Source organism: Polistes dominula, unplaced genomic scaffold (genome assembly GCF_049000335.1).
Source record: "Polistes dominula isolate Pdom_NZ unplaced genomic scaffold, Pdom_raw_medaka contig_11, whole genome shotgun sequence".
Lineage (NCBI taxonomy): Eukaryota > Metazoa > Arthropoda > Insecta > Hymenoptera > Vespidae > Polistes > Polistes dominula.
The window spans coordinates 3,109,409-3,129,949 of NW_028301154.1; the positions used below are offsets into that span (position 1 = coordinate 3,109,409).

A 20,541-nucleotide genomic window follows, 5' to 3' on the forward strand; every position below is an offset into this window, starting at 1 on the left:
GACTTAACGAGCTCGAATTAATCCGTATTATCCCTACCCTTAAAATCAACCCCTTTTAATTCAACTCCTAACCACCCCCTAACAACCCTCTAACCGCCCCCTCCTCCCATTTTCCTTTCTCTATAAATGGGGAATTAACATTTTATTCAAATCGATTGAAATCAAATCCTCACCTGAATACAAATAACAATGTTTTTTCATGTGTACATGTGTATGTATTTTATTATAAAAATATGATGGGGTGGAAGGATAAATGAAAGAAAAGAGAGAGAGAGAGAGAGAGAAAGAAAGGAAAGAAGAGAGAAAACAAAAACAAACAAAAAAACAACAAAAATAAAAAGAAAAAACCAAGTTTGTTCCGAAAAGTACAAGAATAAGAAACGTATCAATGAAACGGAAACTAATTAGGTGAATTCGAAGTTTTAACGAAGCATTTAATTGCTTTTTACGGTCACGTTGAAAATATCTGTGTCGTGAGAAATATTAAGAAAAAAAAAAAAAAAAAAAAAGAAATAAAATCAAATAAAATAAAATAGAAAAAAGAAAGAAAAAAAACCAGTAAGAAAGAAAGAGGGGAAAGACGATGAAATAAAATCAGAGGAAATAAAAGAGAGAGAGAGAGAGAGAGAGAGAGAGAGAGAAAAATAGAAAAGAAAAAGAAAAAGAAAAAGTTTAATTAACCCCCTTTTGCATGGGTAGAAATACTGACGCCATTATATGGCCAGTGACGAAAAAGAATATTTCTTTTTAAAATATTAGATGTGAAAGTTCGTTACGTTCGAAAAAGGAAATGCTATTTTCTTTTCTTCCTTTCCTTTTAATATATATATATATATATATATATATATATATATATATATATAGAATTATATACAAGGTGTTTCAAATATAAATGTATAAACAATTACTTAAATATGTTTATGTGGGTTTAGAAAATTAATATTTTGATAAAAATAATCACATAAAAGAATAAATTAAAATAATTAAGGAGATATTAAATTTATTAAACAATTTATAATTTGTTAGAATTAAATTGAAATATTTTCAAATTACTAACATAAGTAAAATAGGACGAATTTTTATAATTATTTATTTATTAATGAATCATATTTTAAATTTATTTTAATTCCCATTAAGAAATCGTAACTTTTCATTTAACAAGGTGTTTCAAATTTAAACGTATAAATAATTATTGAAAAAATATGTCTATGTAATTTTGAAAAATAATATTTTGATAAAAATAATCACATAAAAGAATAAATTATAATAATTAATGAACTATTAAATTTATTAAACAATTTATAATTCGTTAGAATTAAATTAAAATATTTTCAAATTACTAACATAAGTAAAATAGGACGAATTTTTATAATTATTTATTTATTAATGAATCATATTTTAAATTTATTTTAATTCCCATAACATTAACTCATAACTTTTAATTCAACAAGGTGTTTCATATGTAAACGTATAAACAATTTTTCAAAAATTATGTCTATGTAAAATAATATTTTGATAAAATAATTGAGAAAGTAGAACCAATTAAAATAATCCGTGAATTATTAAATCTGTTAAACAATATATAATTTGTTAGAATTAAATTGAGATTTTGTAAAATTACTAATCGTAAATTTAAGTTTCAGATTTATTTAAATTCTCATTAAGAAATCTCAACTTTCCATTCAAAAATTCATTTTATTTCATCTTCTATCTCTGAAGTATTTCAAACGAATTTTTTTTTTTTTTTTTCAACAACAGGAGGGTAGTAGTTTTGTGGGGATAGGAGTCTTTAAATTTGGGACACTCTTTATAAAAAAAAAATAAAAAAAAACGATACCACTGTATGTAGTAGCAGTTTTCTTTATCGCGCTTCACACGTCGTAGATTTTCGCTCAATCTGCCAAAGGTTACAGAAAAAGTTGGAAGATGTTCCAGAAAAAAGAGAAAAAAGAAAGAGAGAGAGAGAAAAAAAAAGAGAGAGAAAGAGAAAGAGAAAGAGAAAGAGAAAGAGAGAGAGGTCGCAGTATAATCCGAAGAAAATCCCACGATACGTAGGCAAGTATATGTGTGTGTGTGTGTGTGTGTGTGTGTGTTGAAAAATCAATACATTCCAAGTCTACTTTCTCTCTCTCTTTCTCTCGTTTTCTCTCTCCCACTTTCTATTCTGTTTCATCAGCGATTTTTTTTTCCGTATCGATGATTTTTGTCACGTTAACCGCATTTCAAACAAAGAAACGCGATTAGTAAAATGATACACTCTTTTAAATGATACGAAAAAAAAAAAAAGAAAAAAAATACGATTAGATTTTTCAAATAAGAATTAGGTTAACACATATCCACCCACCCGGTATATGAAATTCGCGTTTGTTTAAAATGAACATTTTTAATAATATCTTATTATTTTGTAATTTATTCATTGTAATAGAAGGAATCTTATTATTTGTGTTTTTAAATTTACATACATAATTACACACACACACACACACACACACATATATTTACATAATGACTATTACCTAACTAATGATCGTGATAAAAAAAAAAAGAAAATTGTTGTCACTAAATAAAAACAATCATTTAATTATATTTAATTTAATCGAAATTTTTTTTTCGTAAATTTAAAATTAAATTATTTCTATTACAAACGAGGAATTTCAACCAACGAAAAAAAAAAAAAAAACAAAGGTGATAAATAACTAAAAAAAAAATTGTATACACTTAACGATAAAAGAATTTTTTCCCGATTTCAAATAATGTGTCGACAAAAAGGGGTCGCAATGAAAGTAGAAGAAGAAGAAGAAGAAGAAGTAGAAGAAGAAGAAGGAAAGTAAAAAAAAAAAAAAAAAAAATACTAATTTTAAGAAGAACAAAAATATTTCTCTTCCTGATACTTTATAGCTGTTGTTGTTGTCATCATCATTGTCATAGAGATACGATGTGCGTGTTTCTGAGCTTAAAGTAAAAAAAAAAACCCCAAAGAAAAAAAAAGGAGACAAGAAAAGAGAGAGGGAGAAAGAGAGAGAGGGGGTTAGTTTAAAGGGGTGTATACTATAAAGAAGGTATATTATATACCCCAACCCTATAGATATAGTTAGAAAGAAGAGGAGAGTGTAGTAGGAAAAAACGAGTGGTTGTCGAGATAGTAAAAGAGAAGTGTACGATAGTGGTGTGTCTTCGTTGTCGTCGTTGTCGTCGTCGTCGTCGTCGTCGTTGTCGTCGTCGTCGTCATCTTCTTCGTCTTGGTCGTTTTCCTTGTCGTCTGGGTACTAGAAACCCTTAACAAGCTTCCTAAAGTGTAGTCTTCCGTGACTCTGCGACTCTGAAAGAGCCAAAAAGACTAGAAAGAGAACTTAGGTAGGAATTGTAAGAAAGAAAAAGAGGGTTTTTTTTTTTTTTAGATAGAACAGAGGATGATAGGGGGTGTAGGATGGGTGGTTGGGATAGATGGATGTGGGATAGGGGTGGATTTGGTATAGTTGGTACAGACTACGACGAAAAGGGGGCTTGGTAAAAAGAAGAGAGTCGTGTATGTCCGTTTTCCCCTTTTATTTTATCCGTACTGTGTGTCTCTTCTTGTCTTCCTAGATTGCAGCCCAATTCCACTAACGAACCAACCCCTCCTGTACCTTTTTCTCTAATATCCTCCACCTCCTCTTCCTCCTCTTTTCGTTCCTTCGTTCTACAGCAATGTCGAGTCACCCTTTAAAAGTCTCGGGCAAAGGGTGCCTAAATGAACGAGCTATGTTGTCAAGGCATGCTTTATTACTTACAAATATATATTTTCTTTATATATTTCTTTATATATGTATTTAACTATATATATATAAATATAACTAGTTATTATACTAGTACTATTATAGTAATTAGTTATATAATAGTACTAAGTATATATAATTAGTACTAGTACATATAACTAATAATATATTACTAATACTATTAATAGTATAAAAAAAGTATACTATACCATAAATAAAATAATATTATAAATAAAATAAAGTAATACTAATATTATATTTATATTATATTGTATAATAATACAACTATAGTATTAGTTACTATATTAATACTAGTAATAATATATTATATAATAATATAACTATAGTATTAGTACTATATTATTAGTACTAATATTAATACTATAGTTATTAATTACGTATTAGTGCTATATTATTATATAATATAACTATAGTTATATATATATATATAAAGATAATTATAATAAAATAACAAATAACAGTGCTATTATAGGGTTCTGTTTTAATTGGTATAATTTACATACACACAAAAAAAAACAAAGTCTAATACAACATTACTATTAACACTAGATTGCCCGAGATTTCTTGTATAGCTATATTGCCCAAAAACAGTCAAAATGACTGCATTGTGAAAAAATAACTAATGTGTAAACAAATTTGTTTAAAATTAATTTTTAATATTTCTTATATTATTTACAGTTATACAACAAGTTATTAGTAAATATTAACAATATTAATTAATTAATTATTATTAATTCTAAGAAATTGTGTCATTATATACATAATTGTTTTTCTAATTGAAAATAAAAAACAGTCAAAATGACTGCCTTGGGCAATCTAGTGTTAAATGAAATTGCAGTTCTAATTAAATTTTAAAGTATATCAAGAAATCAGCATACTTAACTGAAATTCTTATAACGTTGGTACCACTCTTAGATAATTTAATAAAGAAAAAAGTAAAACAATATTTTAGATAGCTTTCAAAGATCCCCCAGTCATTTGCATTAACTTTGTATAAAGATAACCCAAAGTCTAAATGGGTATTCCTACGATATAAGAAGTTTCTTTTTAGTTAATAGCTTTGCAAATACTAAAATATAAAAACAGAATACACAATGCAATTGAGTTTACTCAGTTGTAATAGAAAAAGAAATAAAAGGGTAACACAAACAGTTAAGTAGATTTAAGGATTTTTCGTAATTTACTTTAATCATATTTATAGATAAATTGTATCTAATATAAGATTCTTATCTTTTGTAATATATTATCAGAATTTAATTTTAATACAGTATCAAAATTTGAAAACATTTTAATGATTATATTTTTATACTAAACAGAATTGATGAAAAAATTGTTTGAAACCATAAACAAGTTATTTGATTAATTTGAACAATTTCATTTGAATACAGTCGGAAAATTTAATTATATTTCAAAGATTATACTAAACAGAATTGATTAAAAAATTGTTTGAAACCATAAACAAGTTATTTGATTAATTTGAACAATTTCATTTGAATACAGTCTGAAAATTTAATTATATTTCAAAGATTATACTAAACAGAATTGATTAAAAAATTGTTTGAAACCATAAACAAGTTATTTGATTAATTTGAACAATTTAATTTGAATACAGTCTGAAAATTTGATCATATTTCAAAGATTATACTAAACAGAATTGATTAAAAAATTGTTTGAAACCATAAACAAGTTATTTGATCAATTAATGAAATGTGTGTTTTAAATCTTCTAAAACTTTTCTACATTATTTCTAACAAAATTGAAATCATTTTAAAAAAAATGCAAAGATTGAATTTCATTATAATGATTAATATTTAAAGATAATATTGAAGATTACGATTATGAAGATGAAAAAGAATAAAGAAATTTGTAGAATTGGTGGAGAGAGTAATATTACTCGGTGGTTCGGCCCTTTCACCATGGGCAATACAACGGGACCCATTGATGGTGAAACGTCATGTTGCTGAACAAACCAGATGTTCATTCGTCGACGAAGCAGACGATATTGCACCGTGTCTACGTTTGCGAAGTCTCGATTCTCTTTTAGAAGTTAAACTCGATCCCCCAAGATTCACTTTTGGTTTTGCACCGTTCGTCGACGGAGCCGTCCTCCCGCATCCGATAAATCAGGTTTGTATTAAACATGTTACTTCAATTTCTGATCATTAATCTTCTCATATAACAAATATTGATTTACGTTTAATTACCAAATTCAAATTATAGAATGTAAAGAAAGTATTATATATTTGAATGAGTATTCATTTGATATATTAGTCAATGTTAAATTCAGTATTATTTTTAAGTATGAAATTTGTCGAAAAATTCAGTTGATAATGTGACACATTACAAATTTCATAGCTGTCAATTTAATACAAAATAAATAATCTCTTGTATTTTATTAAATAATTAACTTATGAATTAGTTTATATTAAAGATTGAATTGAAAGTAATTGTATCTAATTGTTCAAGAATATTAAACATAATTTCATAATAAAAATATTTCAAAAATTGTTTATTTAGTTTCTTCTTTTTCTTAAAAAAAAAAAAAAGAAAAAAAGAAAGAAGAATTTAAACCATAGTTGATTTAAGATTTGAAACTTGTGGTTTATAAATATTGAACAAGTATTTCATTTACTTTATACATTATTTTTACCTTATTAATAATCTTTTGAACAATCCAATATCCATTCCCTTGACTATTGTAAATGAAAATGTAAAAGAAGAAAATTTATAATATAAATTTATTAATACCGCAAAATAGAAATTGGGGGGTGTGGGAAAAAATTTGTTAGAACTTTCAGCCCACTGCCTCTTCCGCGGGATTGATGCCCCTAGTTCCAGGACCCGGTGCGGAATTTGCCAATTTCGGTGATCGGGATCTTTTACTCGGTTTAACGTCCGACGAAGCTTGGTTGAATTTAACCGATCAGGATTTACAGGTAAATATCTATTATCTTATATTTTAATCTCAAGTTTCCTTTCACGCCCCTTCCCAACCACAGATTTAACATCAGGGGTATAATACTGTTATTACAATAGTATCATTACTTCAGTTAAATGTATACAATTCTTTTATTGATTTTTATTATTAATATAATAATAAAAATAATAATAATATATAGATTCACTTTGAAAATAAATATAATTTTAATATTAATAATTTTATTAATATAAGTTTGTGCAAATAGTATAATTTTATTAATATAAATTACACTAAACACTATAATTTTATATTAATAATTTTATTATTATAAACTACACCAAACACTACAATTTTATATTAATAATTTTATTAATATAACCTACACCAAATACTATAATTTTAATATTAATAATTTTATTAATATAAACTACATCAAACACTATAATTTTAATATTAATAATTTTATTAATATAAACTACACCAAATACTATAATTATAATATTAATAATTTTATTAATATAAACTACACCAAAAACTATAAATTAATATTAAAATAAATTAGATATTTTAATAGATTAAATAAAATTAATATTTATCACCTAACTAAAATATTTAATTCCTAAATAAAATGTTCTCTCCACATGTATTTATATTAAATAAAAATATTATAAATTATTATAGAATATAATAATTCTACATAAAACAAATTATTAAACATTAAAGATATTTGAATGCTTTAGAACGGGTTAAACGAGACCAGAAGAGATAGGATCCTTCGTACCTATGTGAGAAACACTTATCGTTATCACCTGCATGAAATTTATTCGACATTACGTAACGAATACACCGATTGGGAAAGAGGTGAACAAAATGCATCAGCCATTTGTGAAGGTCTTCTATCATTACTCGGTGATGGTCAAGTAGCTGCACCACTCTTAAGATTGGCCCTATTACATTCAACTTCTGGTGGACGGGGTTACTTCTTACATTTTCAACCGGGTGACAAACCAAGTCAAAAGGGGGACGAATTACCATATCTCATGGGTATACCATTACTTCGTGGTGATTTTAATTTGTATTCATCGTCAAATTATAGTCTTGCCGATGAAAACCTATCGAGATTACTCGTACATTATTTGGCCAACTTTGTTAGACGAGGGTAAGTAATTAATTAATTAATTAATTAATTAAAATATATATTCTGTACTTGTGTATAAATTATTATTTATTATTTATTATTTTTAAGTTATGTTTTATAACATTGAACGTGTGTTGGATCAAAAAGAATTTTAAAAAACAATTAGTTTTACTTTGATTAAATTTTATATGAAAATTTAGTAAACCTTTTGTACTTCACTAGTGTCAATTAGATTCTTTTCTCAATTTAAATTGAGATGTATATCTATCCTGTTCACGTATATAAGATAAATACAACATTGTTATAGTTAATTGACCCTAGGTTACCTAATCGTGATCTCGTTTGTGTTAAAACGTCTCAAGAGATGCATAAACAGTTAATGATATTCTGATATTATCGTGCACGAATATTTCGAATCCATAGGGTCGATTTATCTCTAGTGGGGGTTTAAAATGTACAGCTATATATATATATACATGTGTTGAATCGTGTATGCTGATAAAAGGAAACGATATGAGTCCTTGTTATTATCTACTTGTTCATTTTCAAAATATAATAATATTATATAGCAAAATTGTAGATCTAATCTTAGATATAACCATTTCTAATAATAGTAGAATAATAAATTTCTAAAAATACAAATTTATTTAACAAATCTGTGTTACCTAATTCTAAGTTTCTTCTTTAAACAATTCCAATATTTAAATCAATTCAAATTTCAACGTGTACTTTTTTCATCGTCAACATTAATCAATGTAAATCTTCTATGTTCGATTAAATCAATATCGATTCCTATCTACTTAAGCTTAGGTTGGTACACAACAGTTAGAACAGGATTTCTCTGTCAGTGTATGTGTATACATATGTATATGTATGCATGTGTTTTGAGGTTATAAAGGAGCTGGTGTTCTTCAGTTAAGTCGAGTAGTAGGAGTATTTGCAATTAACGTCCGTTTGCAGAATGATCAAAGGAAATTAGTTCGGTATCGTACGTACCCCTCTAATTTGCCATCTCAATTAGTTAGCAATCGCGGTAGTTGTACATAAACCAGCTACCAACCTATCAACCTACCAACCTAACTAGTTAGACATGTATTAGGATTCAATATGAAATCAACAACTTTGCATACCTTACTTATGATTCGCTTTAACCTAAGACGTTAGTTGCTTTTGAATAGTCCCCTTCCCTTTCCTCACCACCTCACCCATCATTAGCCCAATACACCTATCTACCCTCACCTTTACTAGAAACTTGATTCTATCCATCAGGTGTTCTCCAACCTATAATATTTTAACAATTGGAATACCACATGAAAATTGCTTACTAACCATAGTCATTGATAATGGTCAATAGGGAATGGTACAGTTCTTCTTAGGTGTGAAAATAGGGTTGTTTGAAAATTGAAGGAAGTGGGAAGGACCAAGAAGACCAGAGGAGTTTCTGAGAAATGGTAGTAGTCTCTGAGATAAAGTTACTTCAAGTATTGTGGTACCTTCTCTGTTCCCTTTAAGAGAAACGATGCTGTGAAGCAGCTGTTATACGGGACCTTCCAATTCCAAAGTTGCGATCTTACCCTTTCTGCCCACACCTTCACAGACTACTCTCCGTGGTTTCACACGGTAATTGGCGAGCAACCTTCAGGCTTCCCACGAAATTAGATCTCGTCTTCGAATGTTGAATTTGTCGATAGAACTGTTAAAGGAAAGTGAGAGAGATAGACAGACAGATAGATAGATAGATAGATAGATAGAGGGATCGTTAGATTTAATTCCTTTCTTTCATTTTGATTCGTTGTAAGAAGTGGACACAAGTCTTATGATCTTTAAACATTTTTTAGGGATTTTTTTCAATTTATTATTTTGGTACTTTAGTAATTAACCCCATTTGCATCGTTCGGTTATACATCAGTTTTATTTTAATTTAGGGTTAAGGGATAGTTTGTACTTTTCGATAAGTAGCTTAAGGTGTTAAGTTATTAACAATTGGATTTAATTTCTAACGTTTATTGATAATAGTTTATAGGTTATATAAATTATATATAATTTTATTAATAAATATATAAATTATTAAATTTAATAATTTATATTAACTATTATTGGTAAAATTTATTTTTTATACAGCATATAAATGATTAATGTTAATTAGATCTTGTAACATTTTTTAAAGACATTAAAATGCGTTAAAAAAAAAAAAATTAGAATAAAATATAACAAAGTAGTTTAAGAAAAAGAAGAAGGCGGACAAAATGAATTTGATTTCAGAGATCCTAACCGAGCAAGTTCTTTGACATCCGATACGGACAACGATCTGACGAGTCCACCCTTTTGGGAATCGTACGATTCAATAAATCAGCTTTATCTGGAGGCAGGTCACGTGACGAAGCTACGTTCCCACTACAGGGGTCACAAGATGTCGCTTTGGTTGAATCTGTTACCACAGTTGCACAGGCCTGGTTACGAATTGAACATGCGTCATCATCATCTGGCGGATAGTCCAAATTTGTACGAGGGTGCGGTACGTCCGCAAAGTCTGGCCCTACCGTTACCTGCACCACCATTGCCAATGCCCTCACCTACCGAGCCATCATCGGTTTCACATACGACACCTACTACAGAGTGTACACCTAATGCAACATCTACCACCATAGCTAGTACTTCGAAAACATTGCAACAATCTAACAATTTAGGCCCGGGACCTAACAATCTATTAAGAAAATTAACTTCCAGTTATTATCAGAGTTATACAACCGCCTTAACAGTTACCATTGCCGTTGGTATATTCCTATTGCTATTAAACATCATCATATTCGCGGGTATTTATCATCAACGGGACAGGAACGCGTCCGGGACCTCCGGATTATCGAGTTTCGGTGATAAGAAGAAAGAGGAATTATTGGAAGCTGGTTGTTCAGGTATTGAGATAAGTGGTAGTGGTGGTGGTGGTGGTCCTGCTGGTAAACAAAGATTGTCTTCGATGAATCTGATCGATTCGCCAGGTTCGAGTCCCCAAGGACACAAAGCTAAACTCGTACAAGAGTTGGAACTTCAACTTCAAGAATTTCAATGTTCACCTCCACCTGGTGGTGGTAAAAGGGTCCTCGAACCACCGTCTTACAGTAGAAATCCTTGCGTTCAAAGAACACGAACACCATCGCCCTGTATTGATGCTACCATTGCTAGGATGCAGGATGACGATCATATGATCGACACTGGTGTACTTGACAGTGACGATGACGATGACGATGACGATGAAAACGAGGATCTACCGGAACCACCCCCACCACCTAAAGCACCAGCACCCAATATCGGCCTCGCTTGTCCTGGTATTTTACGTCAACCTGGGACACCTGGTAGTGCTAAGAAACGCGTTCAAATTCAAGAGATCTCGGTTTGAGATCGATCGATGATACTCAACGATACAAGAACAAAAAAATAATAAATAAATCAAATAACATAGAGATTAAAGTTAACAGAAATGAAAAAATACAAAATAACAAAAAAAAAAAAAATAAAAATAAAAATAAAAAGAGAATACAATCTAGAAAAGTTCGATTTAATGTACTCGAGACGGGATGGGGTCGGTAGGGGGGGAGGAAGGTTTTTCTTTTAACAAAACCAAAGAAAGGAAGAAAACAAAAAAAAAACAATAAAAAACAAAACGAAACAAAACCAAAAAAAAAAAATACGAAAGTGTGTTCAGTAGTTAAATTACTTTTCGAGAGGGAGAAAGAAAGAAGAGAGCTTAACGGTAACAATCTAAGTAAGTATTTACCACAAAAAAAAACAAAACAATAAAAATAACAAAAGCAGTAAAAATTACTAAACAAAAAAGCACGGACGAACGAACGAACGAACGAATGAACGACGAAAAAGACATTTTTTTTTGTCTGGTCGTACTTGAAGGGTGGGGGGGGTTGGTTTGTGGGGGAAGCTGGGACAAAGAATTCTATCGTCTCGGTAAAAAAAAAAAAAAAAAAAAAAACAATAAAAAATGAAACAATAAAAAAATGATGATGATAACGGTTCCCGAGAGAGATTAAGTAGAACGTCGATCGTTTTGAAAGGAATTTTCGTGATAGTTTCCTTTTTTTTTTTTTTTTCTTTTCGAACCAATAACGCGTAAAAAACTTTCGTTTCCTGATAAATATAAGTTTTTTTTTTTCTTTCTTTTTCTTCTTCTTCTGCTACTTCTTTCTCTCTTATTTACCTCTCTCTCTCTCTCTCTCTCTCTTTCTCTATTTTTCTCTCGAGGGGTCGCGTTATTATCGTGGCAGCCAATTGCTGCAACGCGTTAGGGATTGATACGGTCTCAGGAAGACAGAGAGACTACTATGCGAACTATACTAGTTTCCTTAAATGTTCGCTCATCCGGATTTGTCATAGCACTAAGTGGAATTATTCGAGGAATTGGATACTACGAGCCTCGACTTTAGGTTTGTACGATGATATAATATACTATATATATATATATATATATATATAAAAATATTATATACTAGGTTAGGTTATGTTCATTTACCATTTTGAAACTCTTTCAACTTTATTTTATTCTTAATATCAATTTAAATAATTATATTATATATATATATATATATATATATATATATATATATATATATATATATATATATGTATATGTGTTTATTTCAAATCAATGAAGTTATTAGTTGTGCATATAAATCCATTTGAAATGTCTTCCATTTTGAATGACTTACACCGCCATTTTGATCTTACACACATTGAGAAAATGGACGCCAATTAAAGGATACATACTTTTCATTTCTATCGGATATAAATTTTGTAAAAAGAAAACGTGTTTAATGTTTAATTCGTTGCAAAAATATTGTTTCAGTGAATGTTAATCAATACAAGTGATGAAATTATAATAAATGCAATAAAATGTTCAAAATGGTATATGAATTAAAATCGGGCCTCGTATATACGCGCGTTATATATAAGTTAAACATACATGTATCGAAGAAAAATAAAATGGAGAATCATACAGCAGGATCGTTTTTATCTGGGCGTGATTAGAAATTTGTAAGAATCATTGATACCAGCAAATAACAATCCTTCTCCAAATTCTCTAATTCTCGACGTATGTATATCGTGTCAGCGAATTGTGATGACGATGACGATGATAATGTAGAGTAGTGTAAACGAATTTGTGTGTGTGTGTGTGTGTGTATGCGTATGACTTTTGTGAAATAGAAAGAGAGGGAGAGAGAGAGAGAGAGAGAGAATAAATATAAACAAATAAAAGTTAGAAAGAAGAAGAAATAAAAAAAGAAAAACGATGGAAAGTAAAATGATGTGTGTGAACGTAAACAATTAAATTAAATTAAATTTAAATTAAATTTAAATTAAAAGAAAAGAAAAGAAAAGAACAGAAAAGAAAAGAAGAAAGAAAAGGTAAAAAAAGAAAGGAAGAATGAATAATAAATATTAATAATAATAATAATTATTATAATATTGATAATATTAATAATAATAATAATAATAAAAATAATAATAATAATAATAATAATAATAATATTAATATTAATAATAAATAATACTACTACTACTACTAATAATAATAATAATAATAATCATGTAAGGACGAGAAAGCTAAAAATGAAATAAAATTGTATAAATGATATGCACATCATTGGAAATAACAATGACGAATGGACGATATGCTTGGAAATAAAAATTCAATGTGAGTGTCCGGGTCCATCTTGAGTATATATACCTTTGTTTTAATTATATTTATTTAAAATAATTCAATAAATCATTTCTTCCTTAATAATTTAAAACATTCAATTGCTTTGTTATTTTTCTACTTTTGTTTTGGGTTTTTTATATTCAGAGGCTGCTTATTCAGAATTTCTATTACCACACGTCTTATGATTTTTCTTCTACTTTATCTTATTTTTTTTTTTTTAAATTCAATTTATATTTCAACTTGATGAAATAATTTTTACAGTAATTGAACAATTATTTGTTAAATGAATAATAATATTTACAAACGAATTAGAAAAAAACAACGTTGCAGCACGATTGTTTCAAACAAAACTAGAAATAAATAAATAAATAAATTAATTAATTAATTTATTAATTAATCGATCTTTAATAACATTTCTTAGACGAGTGGACTAGACGAAATAATAACTACTATGATGAACAAAAAGATATTTGAGACAACGCGAGAACACGCACAATGCACCAATGAAGTACCAAAGAAAATAAAATGAAATAAATAAACAAACAAACAAAAGAAAAAAAAAAAAGAAAATAAAACAAATAAAACAAACACATCGTAACGAGAATAATAATTTTAATCTCGTTTAATCGAGTGTGACTGCCGTTTAAAATGACATATAAGCCTATTATTATAATTATAGTTAATTAAAAGAGTCAAAGAAAAACTGAAAAAAAAAATGAATAAAAAAAGAAAATAAAAAAATAAAAGAAAGACAGAGAGAGAGAGAGAGAGAGACAGAGAGACAGAGAAATAATTAAAAAAAAAAAAACAGAAAACAATTGCAAGATGGTAATTATAAGCAACCCTTTTTCTTCTTAAAAACAACAATTAAATAATAGAACAAATATTTCATCAGAGGTGTTGGATATAAACAAAAAAGAAGAAAAGAAAGGGAAAAAAACCCTGTGCATGGGGGGAGAGGGGGTGGGGAGCTCCAGCCATTCGATAAAAATTGACGAGTAAGCTAATCGATTAATTATAATTAATTTTAGCTTATAGCCGACACACAAAGAGGGGTGAAAAGGAAAGAGGGTGCGCACTCGGTCGTCGTAAAATAAGATTTAAAATGAAATAAAATGAAAAAAAAAAAAAAATAATAAAAACGAAGAAGAAGAAGAAGAAGAATAAAAAGAAGAAAATCAAGAAAACTTATAATAAATAAATAAATAAATAAATAAATAAATAAATAAATAAATAAATAAATGAATTAATTTATAATGATATAAAAACAAAAAAATAAATAAAAGGAACATAATTCATCTAATTACACGTGGTCCTGATCGCATTAAAAACGGGCAAAAGAAAACTTTCGAGAATAAAAAAAAAAAAAGAAAAAAAAAGAAAAGAAATAAACTAAAATCAGCCTAAAAAAACAAGCGAACAAATGAAATTAAATAAATAAATAAAATCTAACAATGTAAAAAGTGATAATATTGGAAAAGTAAATGCGTAATTCCAATTAATTCGTAAGTTTTAAATGAAATTTGTTTGCAAAGAAAAAGAAGAGACGAATAAACAAAGATAGGAAGAAAGAAATAAAGAAACAAATAAATCAAATAAAATAAAAAACTTAATTTAAATATATATACATATAATTAAACAATCGACGAATAATAAATAATACGGCACACTCGTTCGTTCGTTTAAAAAAAATTTCTTTGTTTTTTATTCTTTTTGTTTTTGGTATTTTTGTTTTGTTTTTTTTTTCTCTTCTTTTTTGAAAGAGAATGGATGAAATAATAATTTTTTTTTTCTTCTTCTCTCATTTCGTTTACTTCGCGTAAAAAGGGGTGGTAGGGTTGGCGTAGGGTGGGGTGTGTATGGGCAGATGATATTTGTAATAGTAAATAATTTCAAATTAAATTTTCGTGTCGGCGGACACGTACGTGTTTTCGATTTGATCGAAAAGACAAAAAGAAACCAAAAAAAGAAAAAAGAAACAAAAAAAAAGGAAAAAGAAAAAAATAATAACAAATAAACAAATAAAATAATAATTATCGAAGAATGGACGTGTGCGATGAGGGGTCCGACTTTGTACGCGTATACAGGATTATAAACAAATAAAAAGAAAGAGGAAGATTAAATAAAAAAAAATAAAAACAAAAAGGACACGCGCATAGAATACATACATACACACGTACGTAAACACACAAGGCGCGTGTGTGTTTACAAACAAACACACATACAATACATATATAAACACTCATATACATCTATCAATGTTTCGAATGTTGGGATTTGTTTAAATAAATACACTTAAAGCATTTAAAGAGTCAATCGATTTTACAATTTTATCCATTTCCCCAATTCATTGTCCCTTTCCCCCCCCTCATCCCACTTCAACCCCCTTTTTTACCTAATTTATTTAAACAATGATGGGCGTGTGAATCGAGTACTGTGAATCGATTTATCGTTTTTTTGTTTTATTTTTTTTTTTTTTGGGAAATTTGTTTGTAATTAATAATCTTTACGCACTGATTCATTTTCGTATTTCATGGGACAAGAACACTGTGAAAGAAAAAAAAGGAAAAAAAAAAAGAATACGAAGGAAGATTAAAAGGGCGAATTATTTTTTACAATACCTTTTTTCTTTTTCTATTTATTTTTAAAAGGACAAAAAAGGGACTCCTTTTATTCCCTTCTATATTTTTGTTCTTTCACATTCAAGTTCGTGGAAGAGGCACATTTATGCATATGTTATAAATAATACATATGTATCTACTTGTACGTAAGTATTTTATATAATATACACATATCTATATATATATATTTATATATTTACATATATACATGTGTTAAAAAAATAAACACGCGTACGAGATACCAATGTACGAATTTTATCGCACGAAAAAAGAATCTGAATTAAGAACACAAAAGTAAAAAAAAGAAATGTTACATACACATATGTAAAAAACATTTATGCATATATATAGATATATTTTCTTTAGTGAAAAAGTAACCCACACAAAAATTCTAAACCATAAAAAAAGTGGTGTAGTAATAAAAAATAAGCGACGTGTAACCTATGTAAACGCATAAAAAAAAAAAAGACTAATACACATACATAGAAACGTTAAAACTCGCAGAAGAAGAACCTTTTTGTAATGGAAGTTATCGCGACATTTTTTGTATAAAGGGTGGTCATTATATAAAAGAGAAACCTTGCATAGTAACGTGCATATATTAAATATAAACACACATACATACATACATACATAAATACATACCACACACATGCACACACACAAATATATCAATCCACTTATATACAGACTTTGCTTTCTTACTTTTTCAATGAATACAACTAACTCGGCGAAAAATATTCTGGTAAAAGTAATACCAGAAAAAAAAAAGAGAGAGAGAAAGAAGGGTTGGGGTAGGAAGGATGGAGGGAAGGGAGAAGGGATAAAGTTACATTTATTGGGCCATGGAAAAAAGCTCCTTCGTATTTTAATGCAAAACTGAAACAAGTTTTCTTTTTTATTCATTTTATTCTCTTTTTTTTCTTTTTCTTTTTCTTTTTTACCTTTATATTTTCGTATACTTCGTAAAGAGAGAACATTTTTCGAATAGTTTAAAACCACCCTTCATTATTTTTTTTCTTGTTCTTTTTTAAATTTTTATCTACATTAGCACTATTAATTCCTATATATATATATATATATATATATATATATATATATTTTTTTTTAACTGTTAATATCGGTCTTCTCTTTTTCCTTTTTTATTTTGTTTTTATTCAAATTATTCCAACATTTTTGTTTCAAGCAAAATGTCGAGCTGATGCTCGATCTTTGACGTTTACAGAAAATGTTCTATTTGAAAATTGTACAAGATATTCGCGTCAATTTTATAAACAAGCGTATCAATATTGATACATTGGAATATTATGAGAGAGGGCAGGGTCTTACATAATTAAATATTTAATTAAAATTAATTAATTGAATAATAAATATTGAATAACAAAAATGAACATAACGTTTTGTATGTCTACTTCAATACCCCTCTAATCGATGTAAAAAAGCAAAAAGCAAATAAAAAAATGTAAAAACGAAAACACACAAAAAAAAAAAAAGAAATGAAACACAGATGACACGTAAAGAAAAAAAAAAAAACAAAGATAAAAAAAACTAAACATAAATATTACATTAAAATTAATTAATTAAATAATAAAAATAAAATAACATAATAACAATAAAGTTTCCAACGTCTACTTTACTACCCCTTCAATCGATGTAGACGTAGAAAAGAAAAAAAAAAAAAGAAGAAACATTTGTAAAATAATGTCAAGAAATTCGGCTGAAACACGGATAAGTGGTGTTTTACTTTCACCGTTCCTTTAATCTTAAATTCTCCTTTGAATCGAATTCTGTTGTACTGAAAACCTACTAGCAGAAGAAGCATAAAAATAAGAAATGGTAGGTAGGAGGGGTGGATTTTCGTTGGGGGTGAGTTTTCGTCGTAGAAAACGTCTCCATTCCGAGTTTCCTCGGCCTGCTTTTCTTTCTCCAAGGTCTTCTCAAGCAAGTAGTAGTAGTAGTAGTAGTAGTAGTAGTAGTAGTAGTAGTATAAAAAGAATAAGAGGGTAGGAGGTAGTTTGGAGGGATGAACGAGATTCGAGAGAAGGACTGGTGGGTTAGGGGTGTTGCTGGCCCTTAGGGGAGACTACCAACGACAGGCTCAATGTTTTAGGGTAATGGAAAGTTTTCTCTCATTCGTTGCTGGCTTGTGCTGACGAGATATACAAGTAGAAGTAGAAGAAAAAATAAGGGGGATGAAAAGGGTGGAGGAAATGGGAAGAAGAGATGGTTGAAGAAAAAAGAAGAAGAAGAAGAAGAAGAAGAAGGGTGAGTGAGAAGAGCAATCTCAAGAATCGTTTCTAACCGAGGTATACCCCTAAAGTGGCACGTGCAACCCCTACAGACACACATACACACATATTAGACATGAAAATAAAAAAAGAAATGAAAAGAAAAAAGAAAAACGAAAATAGTAAAAAGAAAGTAAGATGAACTCAAAGACAAAGATAAATAGATAAGTGGTTGTAGGAACGAGAATAACGGCTGAAAGATCAAAAGGTTTTGTCGTGTAAAAAGACATGAGAGAAAGAAAAAAAAAAGGTAAAAGGTAAAGGGTAACGGGAAATGGTATGTCAAAAGTTGTGTAAAAAGAAAAGTATCACTCGTGAGTATATAACTTTCTATGCTTAGTTTTCTTTTTTTATTCGTTACGTTACTTTTAGTCCTATTAAATAACCTTTATTCCTTTATTTTAATTATTATTATTATTATTATTATTATTAATATTATTATTATTATTATGGATAAATCAATTAATGATTCGAATGTTTGGTTTTTAAAAAGAAATAAAATTAAAATAAAGAAAAAAAATACAACAACGAAAACACAAAGTAAGGGTAATAACCAATCCCCTTTCTTTCTGATTTTTTTTTTTTATTGCTGTTAGTTTTATATTTGACAAACACCGGTTTAATTAATTTTTCGTTTCTAGAGATAAAGATATTTTTTTAAAAATGCAATATACAAATTTTCATAATAATTATAATAATTATATTATTCAATAAATATAATAATATTATTCTAAAAAAAAACGAACAGAGAACTTTCCCACATAAATCTAAAATATTTGCCATGAAATAATTTTAACGTTTTCTATATCTAGGAATATTCAAATGTTCTTAGATATTTATATCTAAGGGTAGTGGTTGTGGGAGTTAGAATCAGATCGACGTGTTTCGTCGTGAAGATGCCAAGCTACAACAGGGATGGGCAAAGACACGTTGGGCAAAAGCTCGGTGCTTTAATGGGGTGCTTTCCGCCTCTTGAGGGTTCGAGCCAACGAGATCTGCCGCGGGCTGAAGTATAATTAGTCATGCCGTACAGGTTCGTGGCATAGACCGAGTACCCCAACCGCTATATAACGTCTAGCTAGCTTTCCTACAAGGCTAGTCTTCCGAGGACCTAAGCTTCACCTCCCTTCATTCCCTTCATCCCTTCCTCTATTCCATTTCTATTCCCTTTTCCCACTTCCTTCCTTCAACCCCTCACTTTCCTCATTCTTCTTTGTATGAGCACACGTAACACACGTGCATGCGTGTTTTTACAAATACTTGCATAAGTATACATATATATATATTTTCAACAGATGAATATAACACATATACTACTTCATTCTATCACATGAACATGGACACACACGTATACTACTTTATTTTACATCACATGTGAATATAACACGTATACTATTTTATTTTACACTCACATCAATATCACACGTATATTATTTTATTCTACATTACAAGAACATGAACACAACACGTATACTATTTAATTTTACACTACATAGACATGAACACCACACATATATTAGTTTATCCTATATCACATTCACTTGCATATAAATGAAGTGTCTCTTTTCTTTGAACGTGTTGGTAAGAAACGAACTCAACAACCATTAGTTTGATTCTCTATATTTCTCTAACTGTGTGTATGTTTATGTATGTGTTGAGGATGTTAAAGAGGATTTCTGATGGTTTCTAGAAATGTATGTATTATACATATGGCAAGAAGAAGAAAATGAGGAGGAGAAGGAGGAAGAAGAAGAAGAAGAAGAAGAAGAAGAAGAAGAAAAAGATGAAGGAGAGAACATCCCCTTTGGGTGTGTAAAAAAAGTAGCTCATTTCCTTTTGAATTATAACCCTCTGGTCAGCTACGTGTATAATACTCTTTCTCACATTCTCTCTCTTGACATTTTCTTGATTATTTTTCATTTTTTTTTATTTCTAAAATGACACGAACAATTATTCTTAAACATATGTATAATACTATATTATATATTATATATTTATGCATATACTTTGAAAATGAAGTATTTGTATATTGGATTATCTTCACATTTGAATTTTTTTGATATAAAAACAATATTATATATTATTATAGAT

At 28.6% G+C, this 20,541-nt stretch overlaps 1 protein-coding gene and 1 long non-coding RNA gene across 7 annotated transcripts in view; both read left to right on the forward strand.

Moving 5' to 3' along the window:
- Positions 1-15,850, forward strand: part of LOC107071977 (neuroligin-1) — a 72,337-nt gene extending 56,487 nt beyond the window's left edge. For all 6 annotated transcript variants that reach the window (XM_089178626.1, XM_089178628.1, XM_089178627.1 and 3 more), the window contains 4 exons: positions 5,647-5,903; positions 6,566-6,712; positions 7,437-7,855; positions 10,097-15,850. In XM_089178626.1, coding sequence (XP_089034752.1) covers positions 5,647-5,903; positions 6,566-6,712; positions 7,437-7,855; positions 10,097-11,228 — 1,955 coding nt within the window. In that variant the 3' untranslated portion in view covers positions 11,229-15,850. The remainder of the gene's footprint in view (positions 1-5,646; positions 5,904-6,565; positions 6,713-7,436; positions 7,856-10,096) is intronic.
- Positions 15,851-17,271: 1,421 nt separating this feature from the next.
- LOC149030581 (uncharacterized) lies at positions 17,272-20,239 on the forward strand. Its single transcript, XR_016178642.1, has 2 exons — positions 17,272-19,483; positions 20,141-20,239. It is a non-coding gene; the product is annotated as an uncharacterized LOC149030581 (long non-coding RNA).
- The last annotated feature ends 302 nt before the right edge of the window (positions 20,240-20,541 follow it).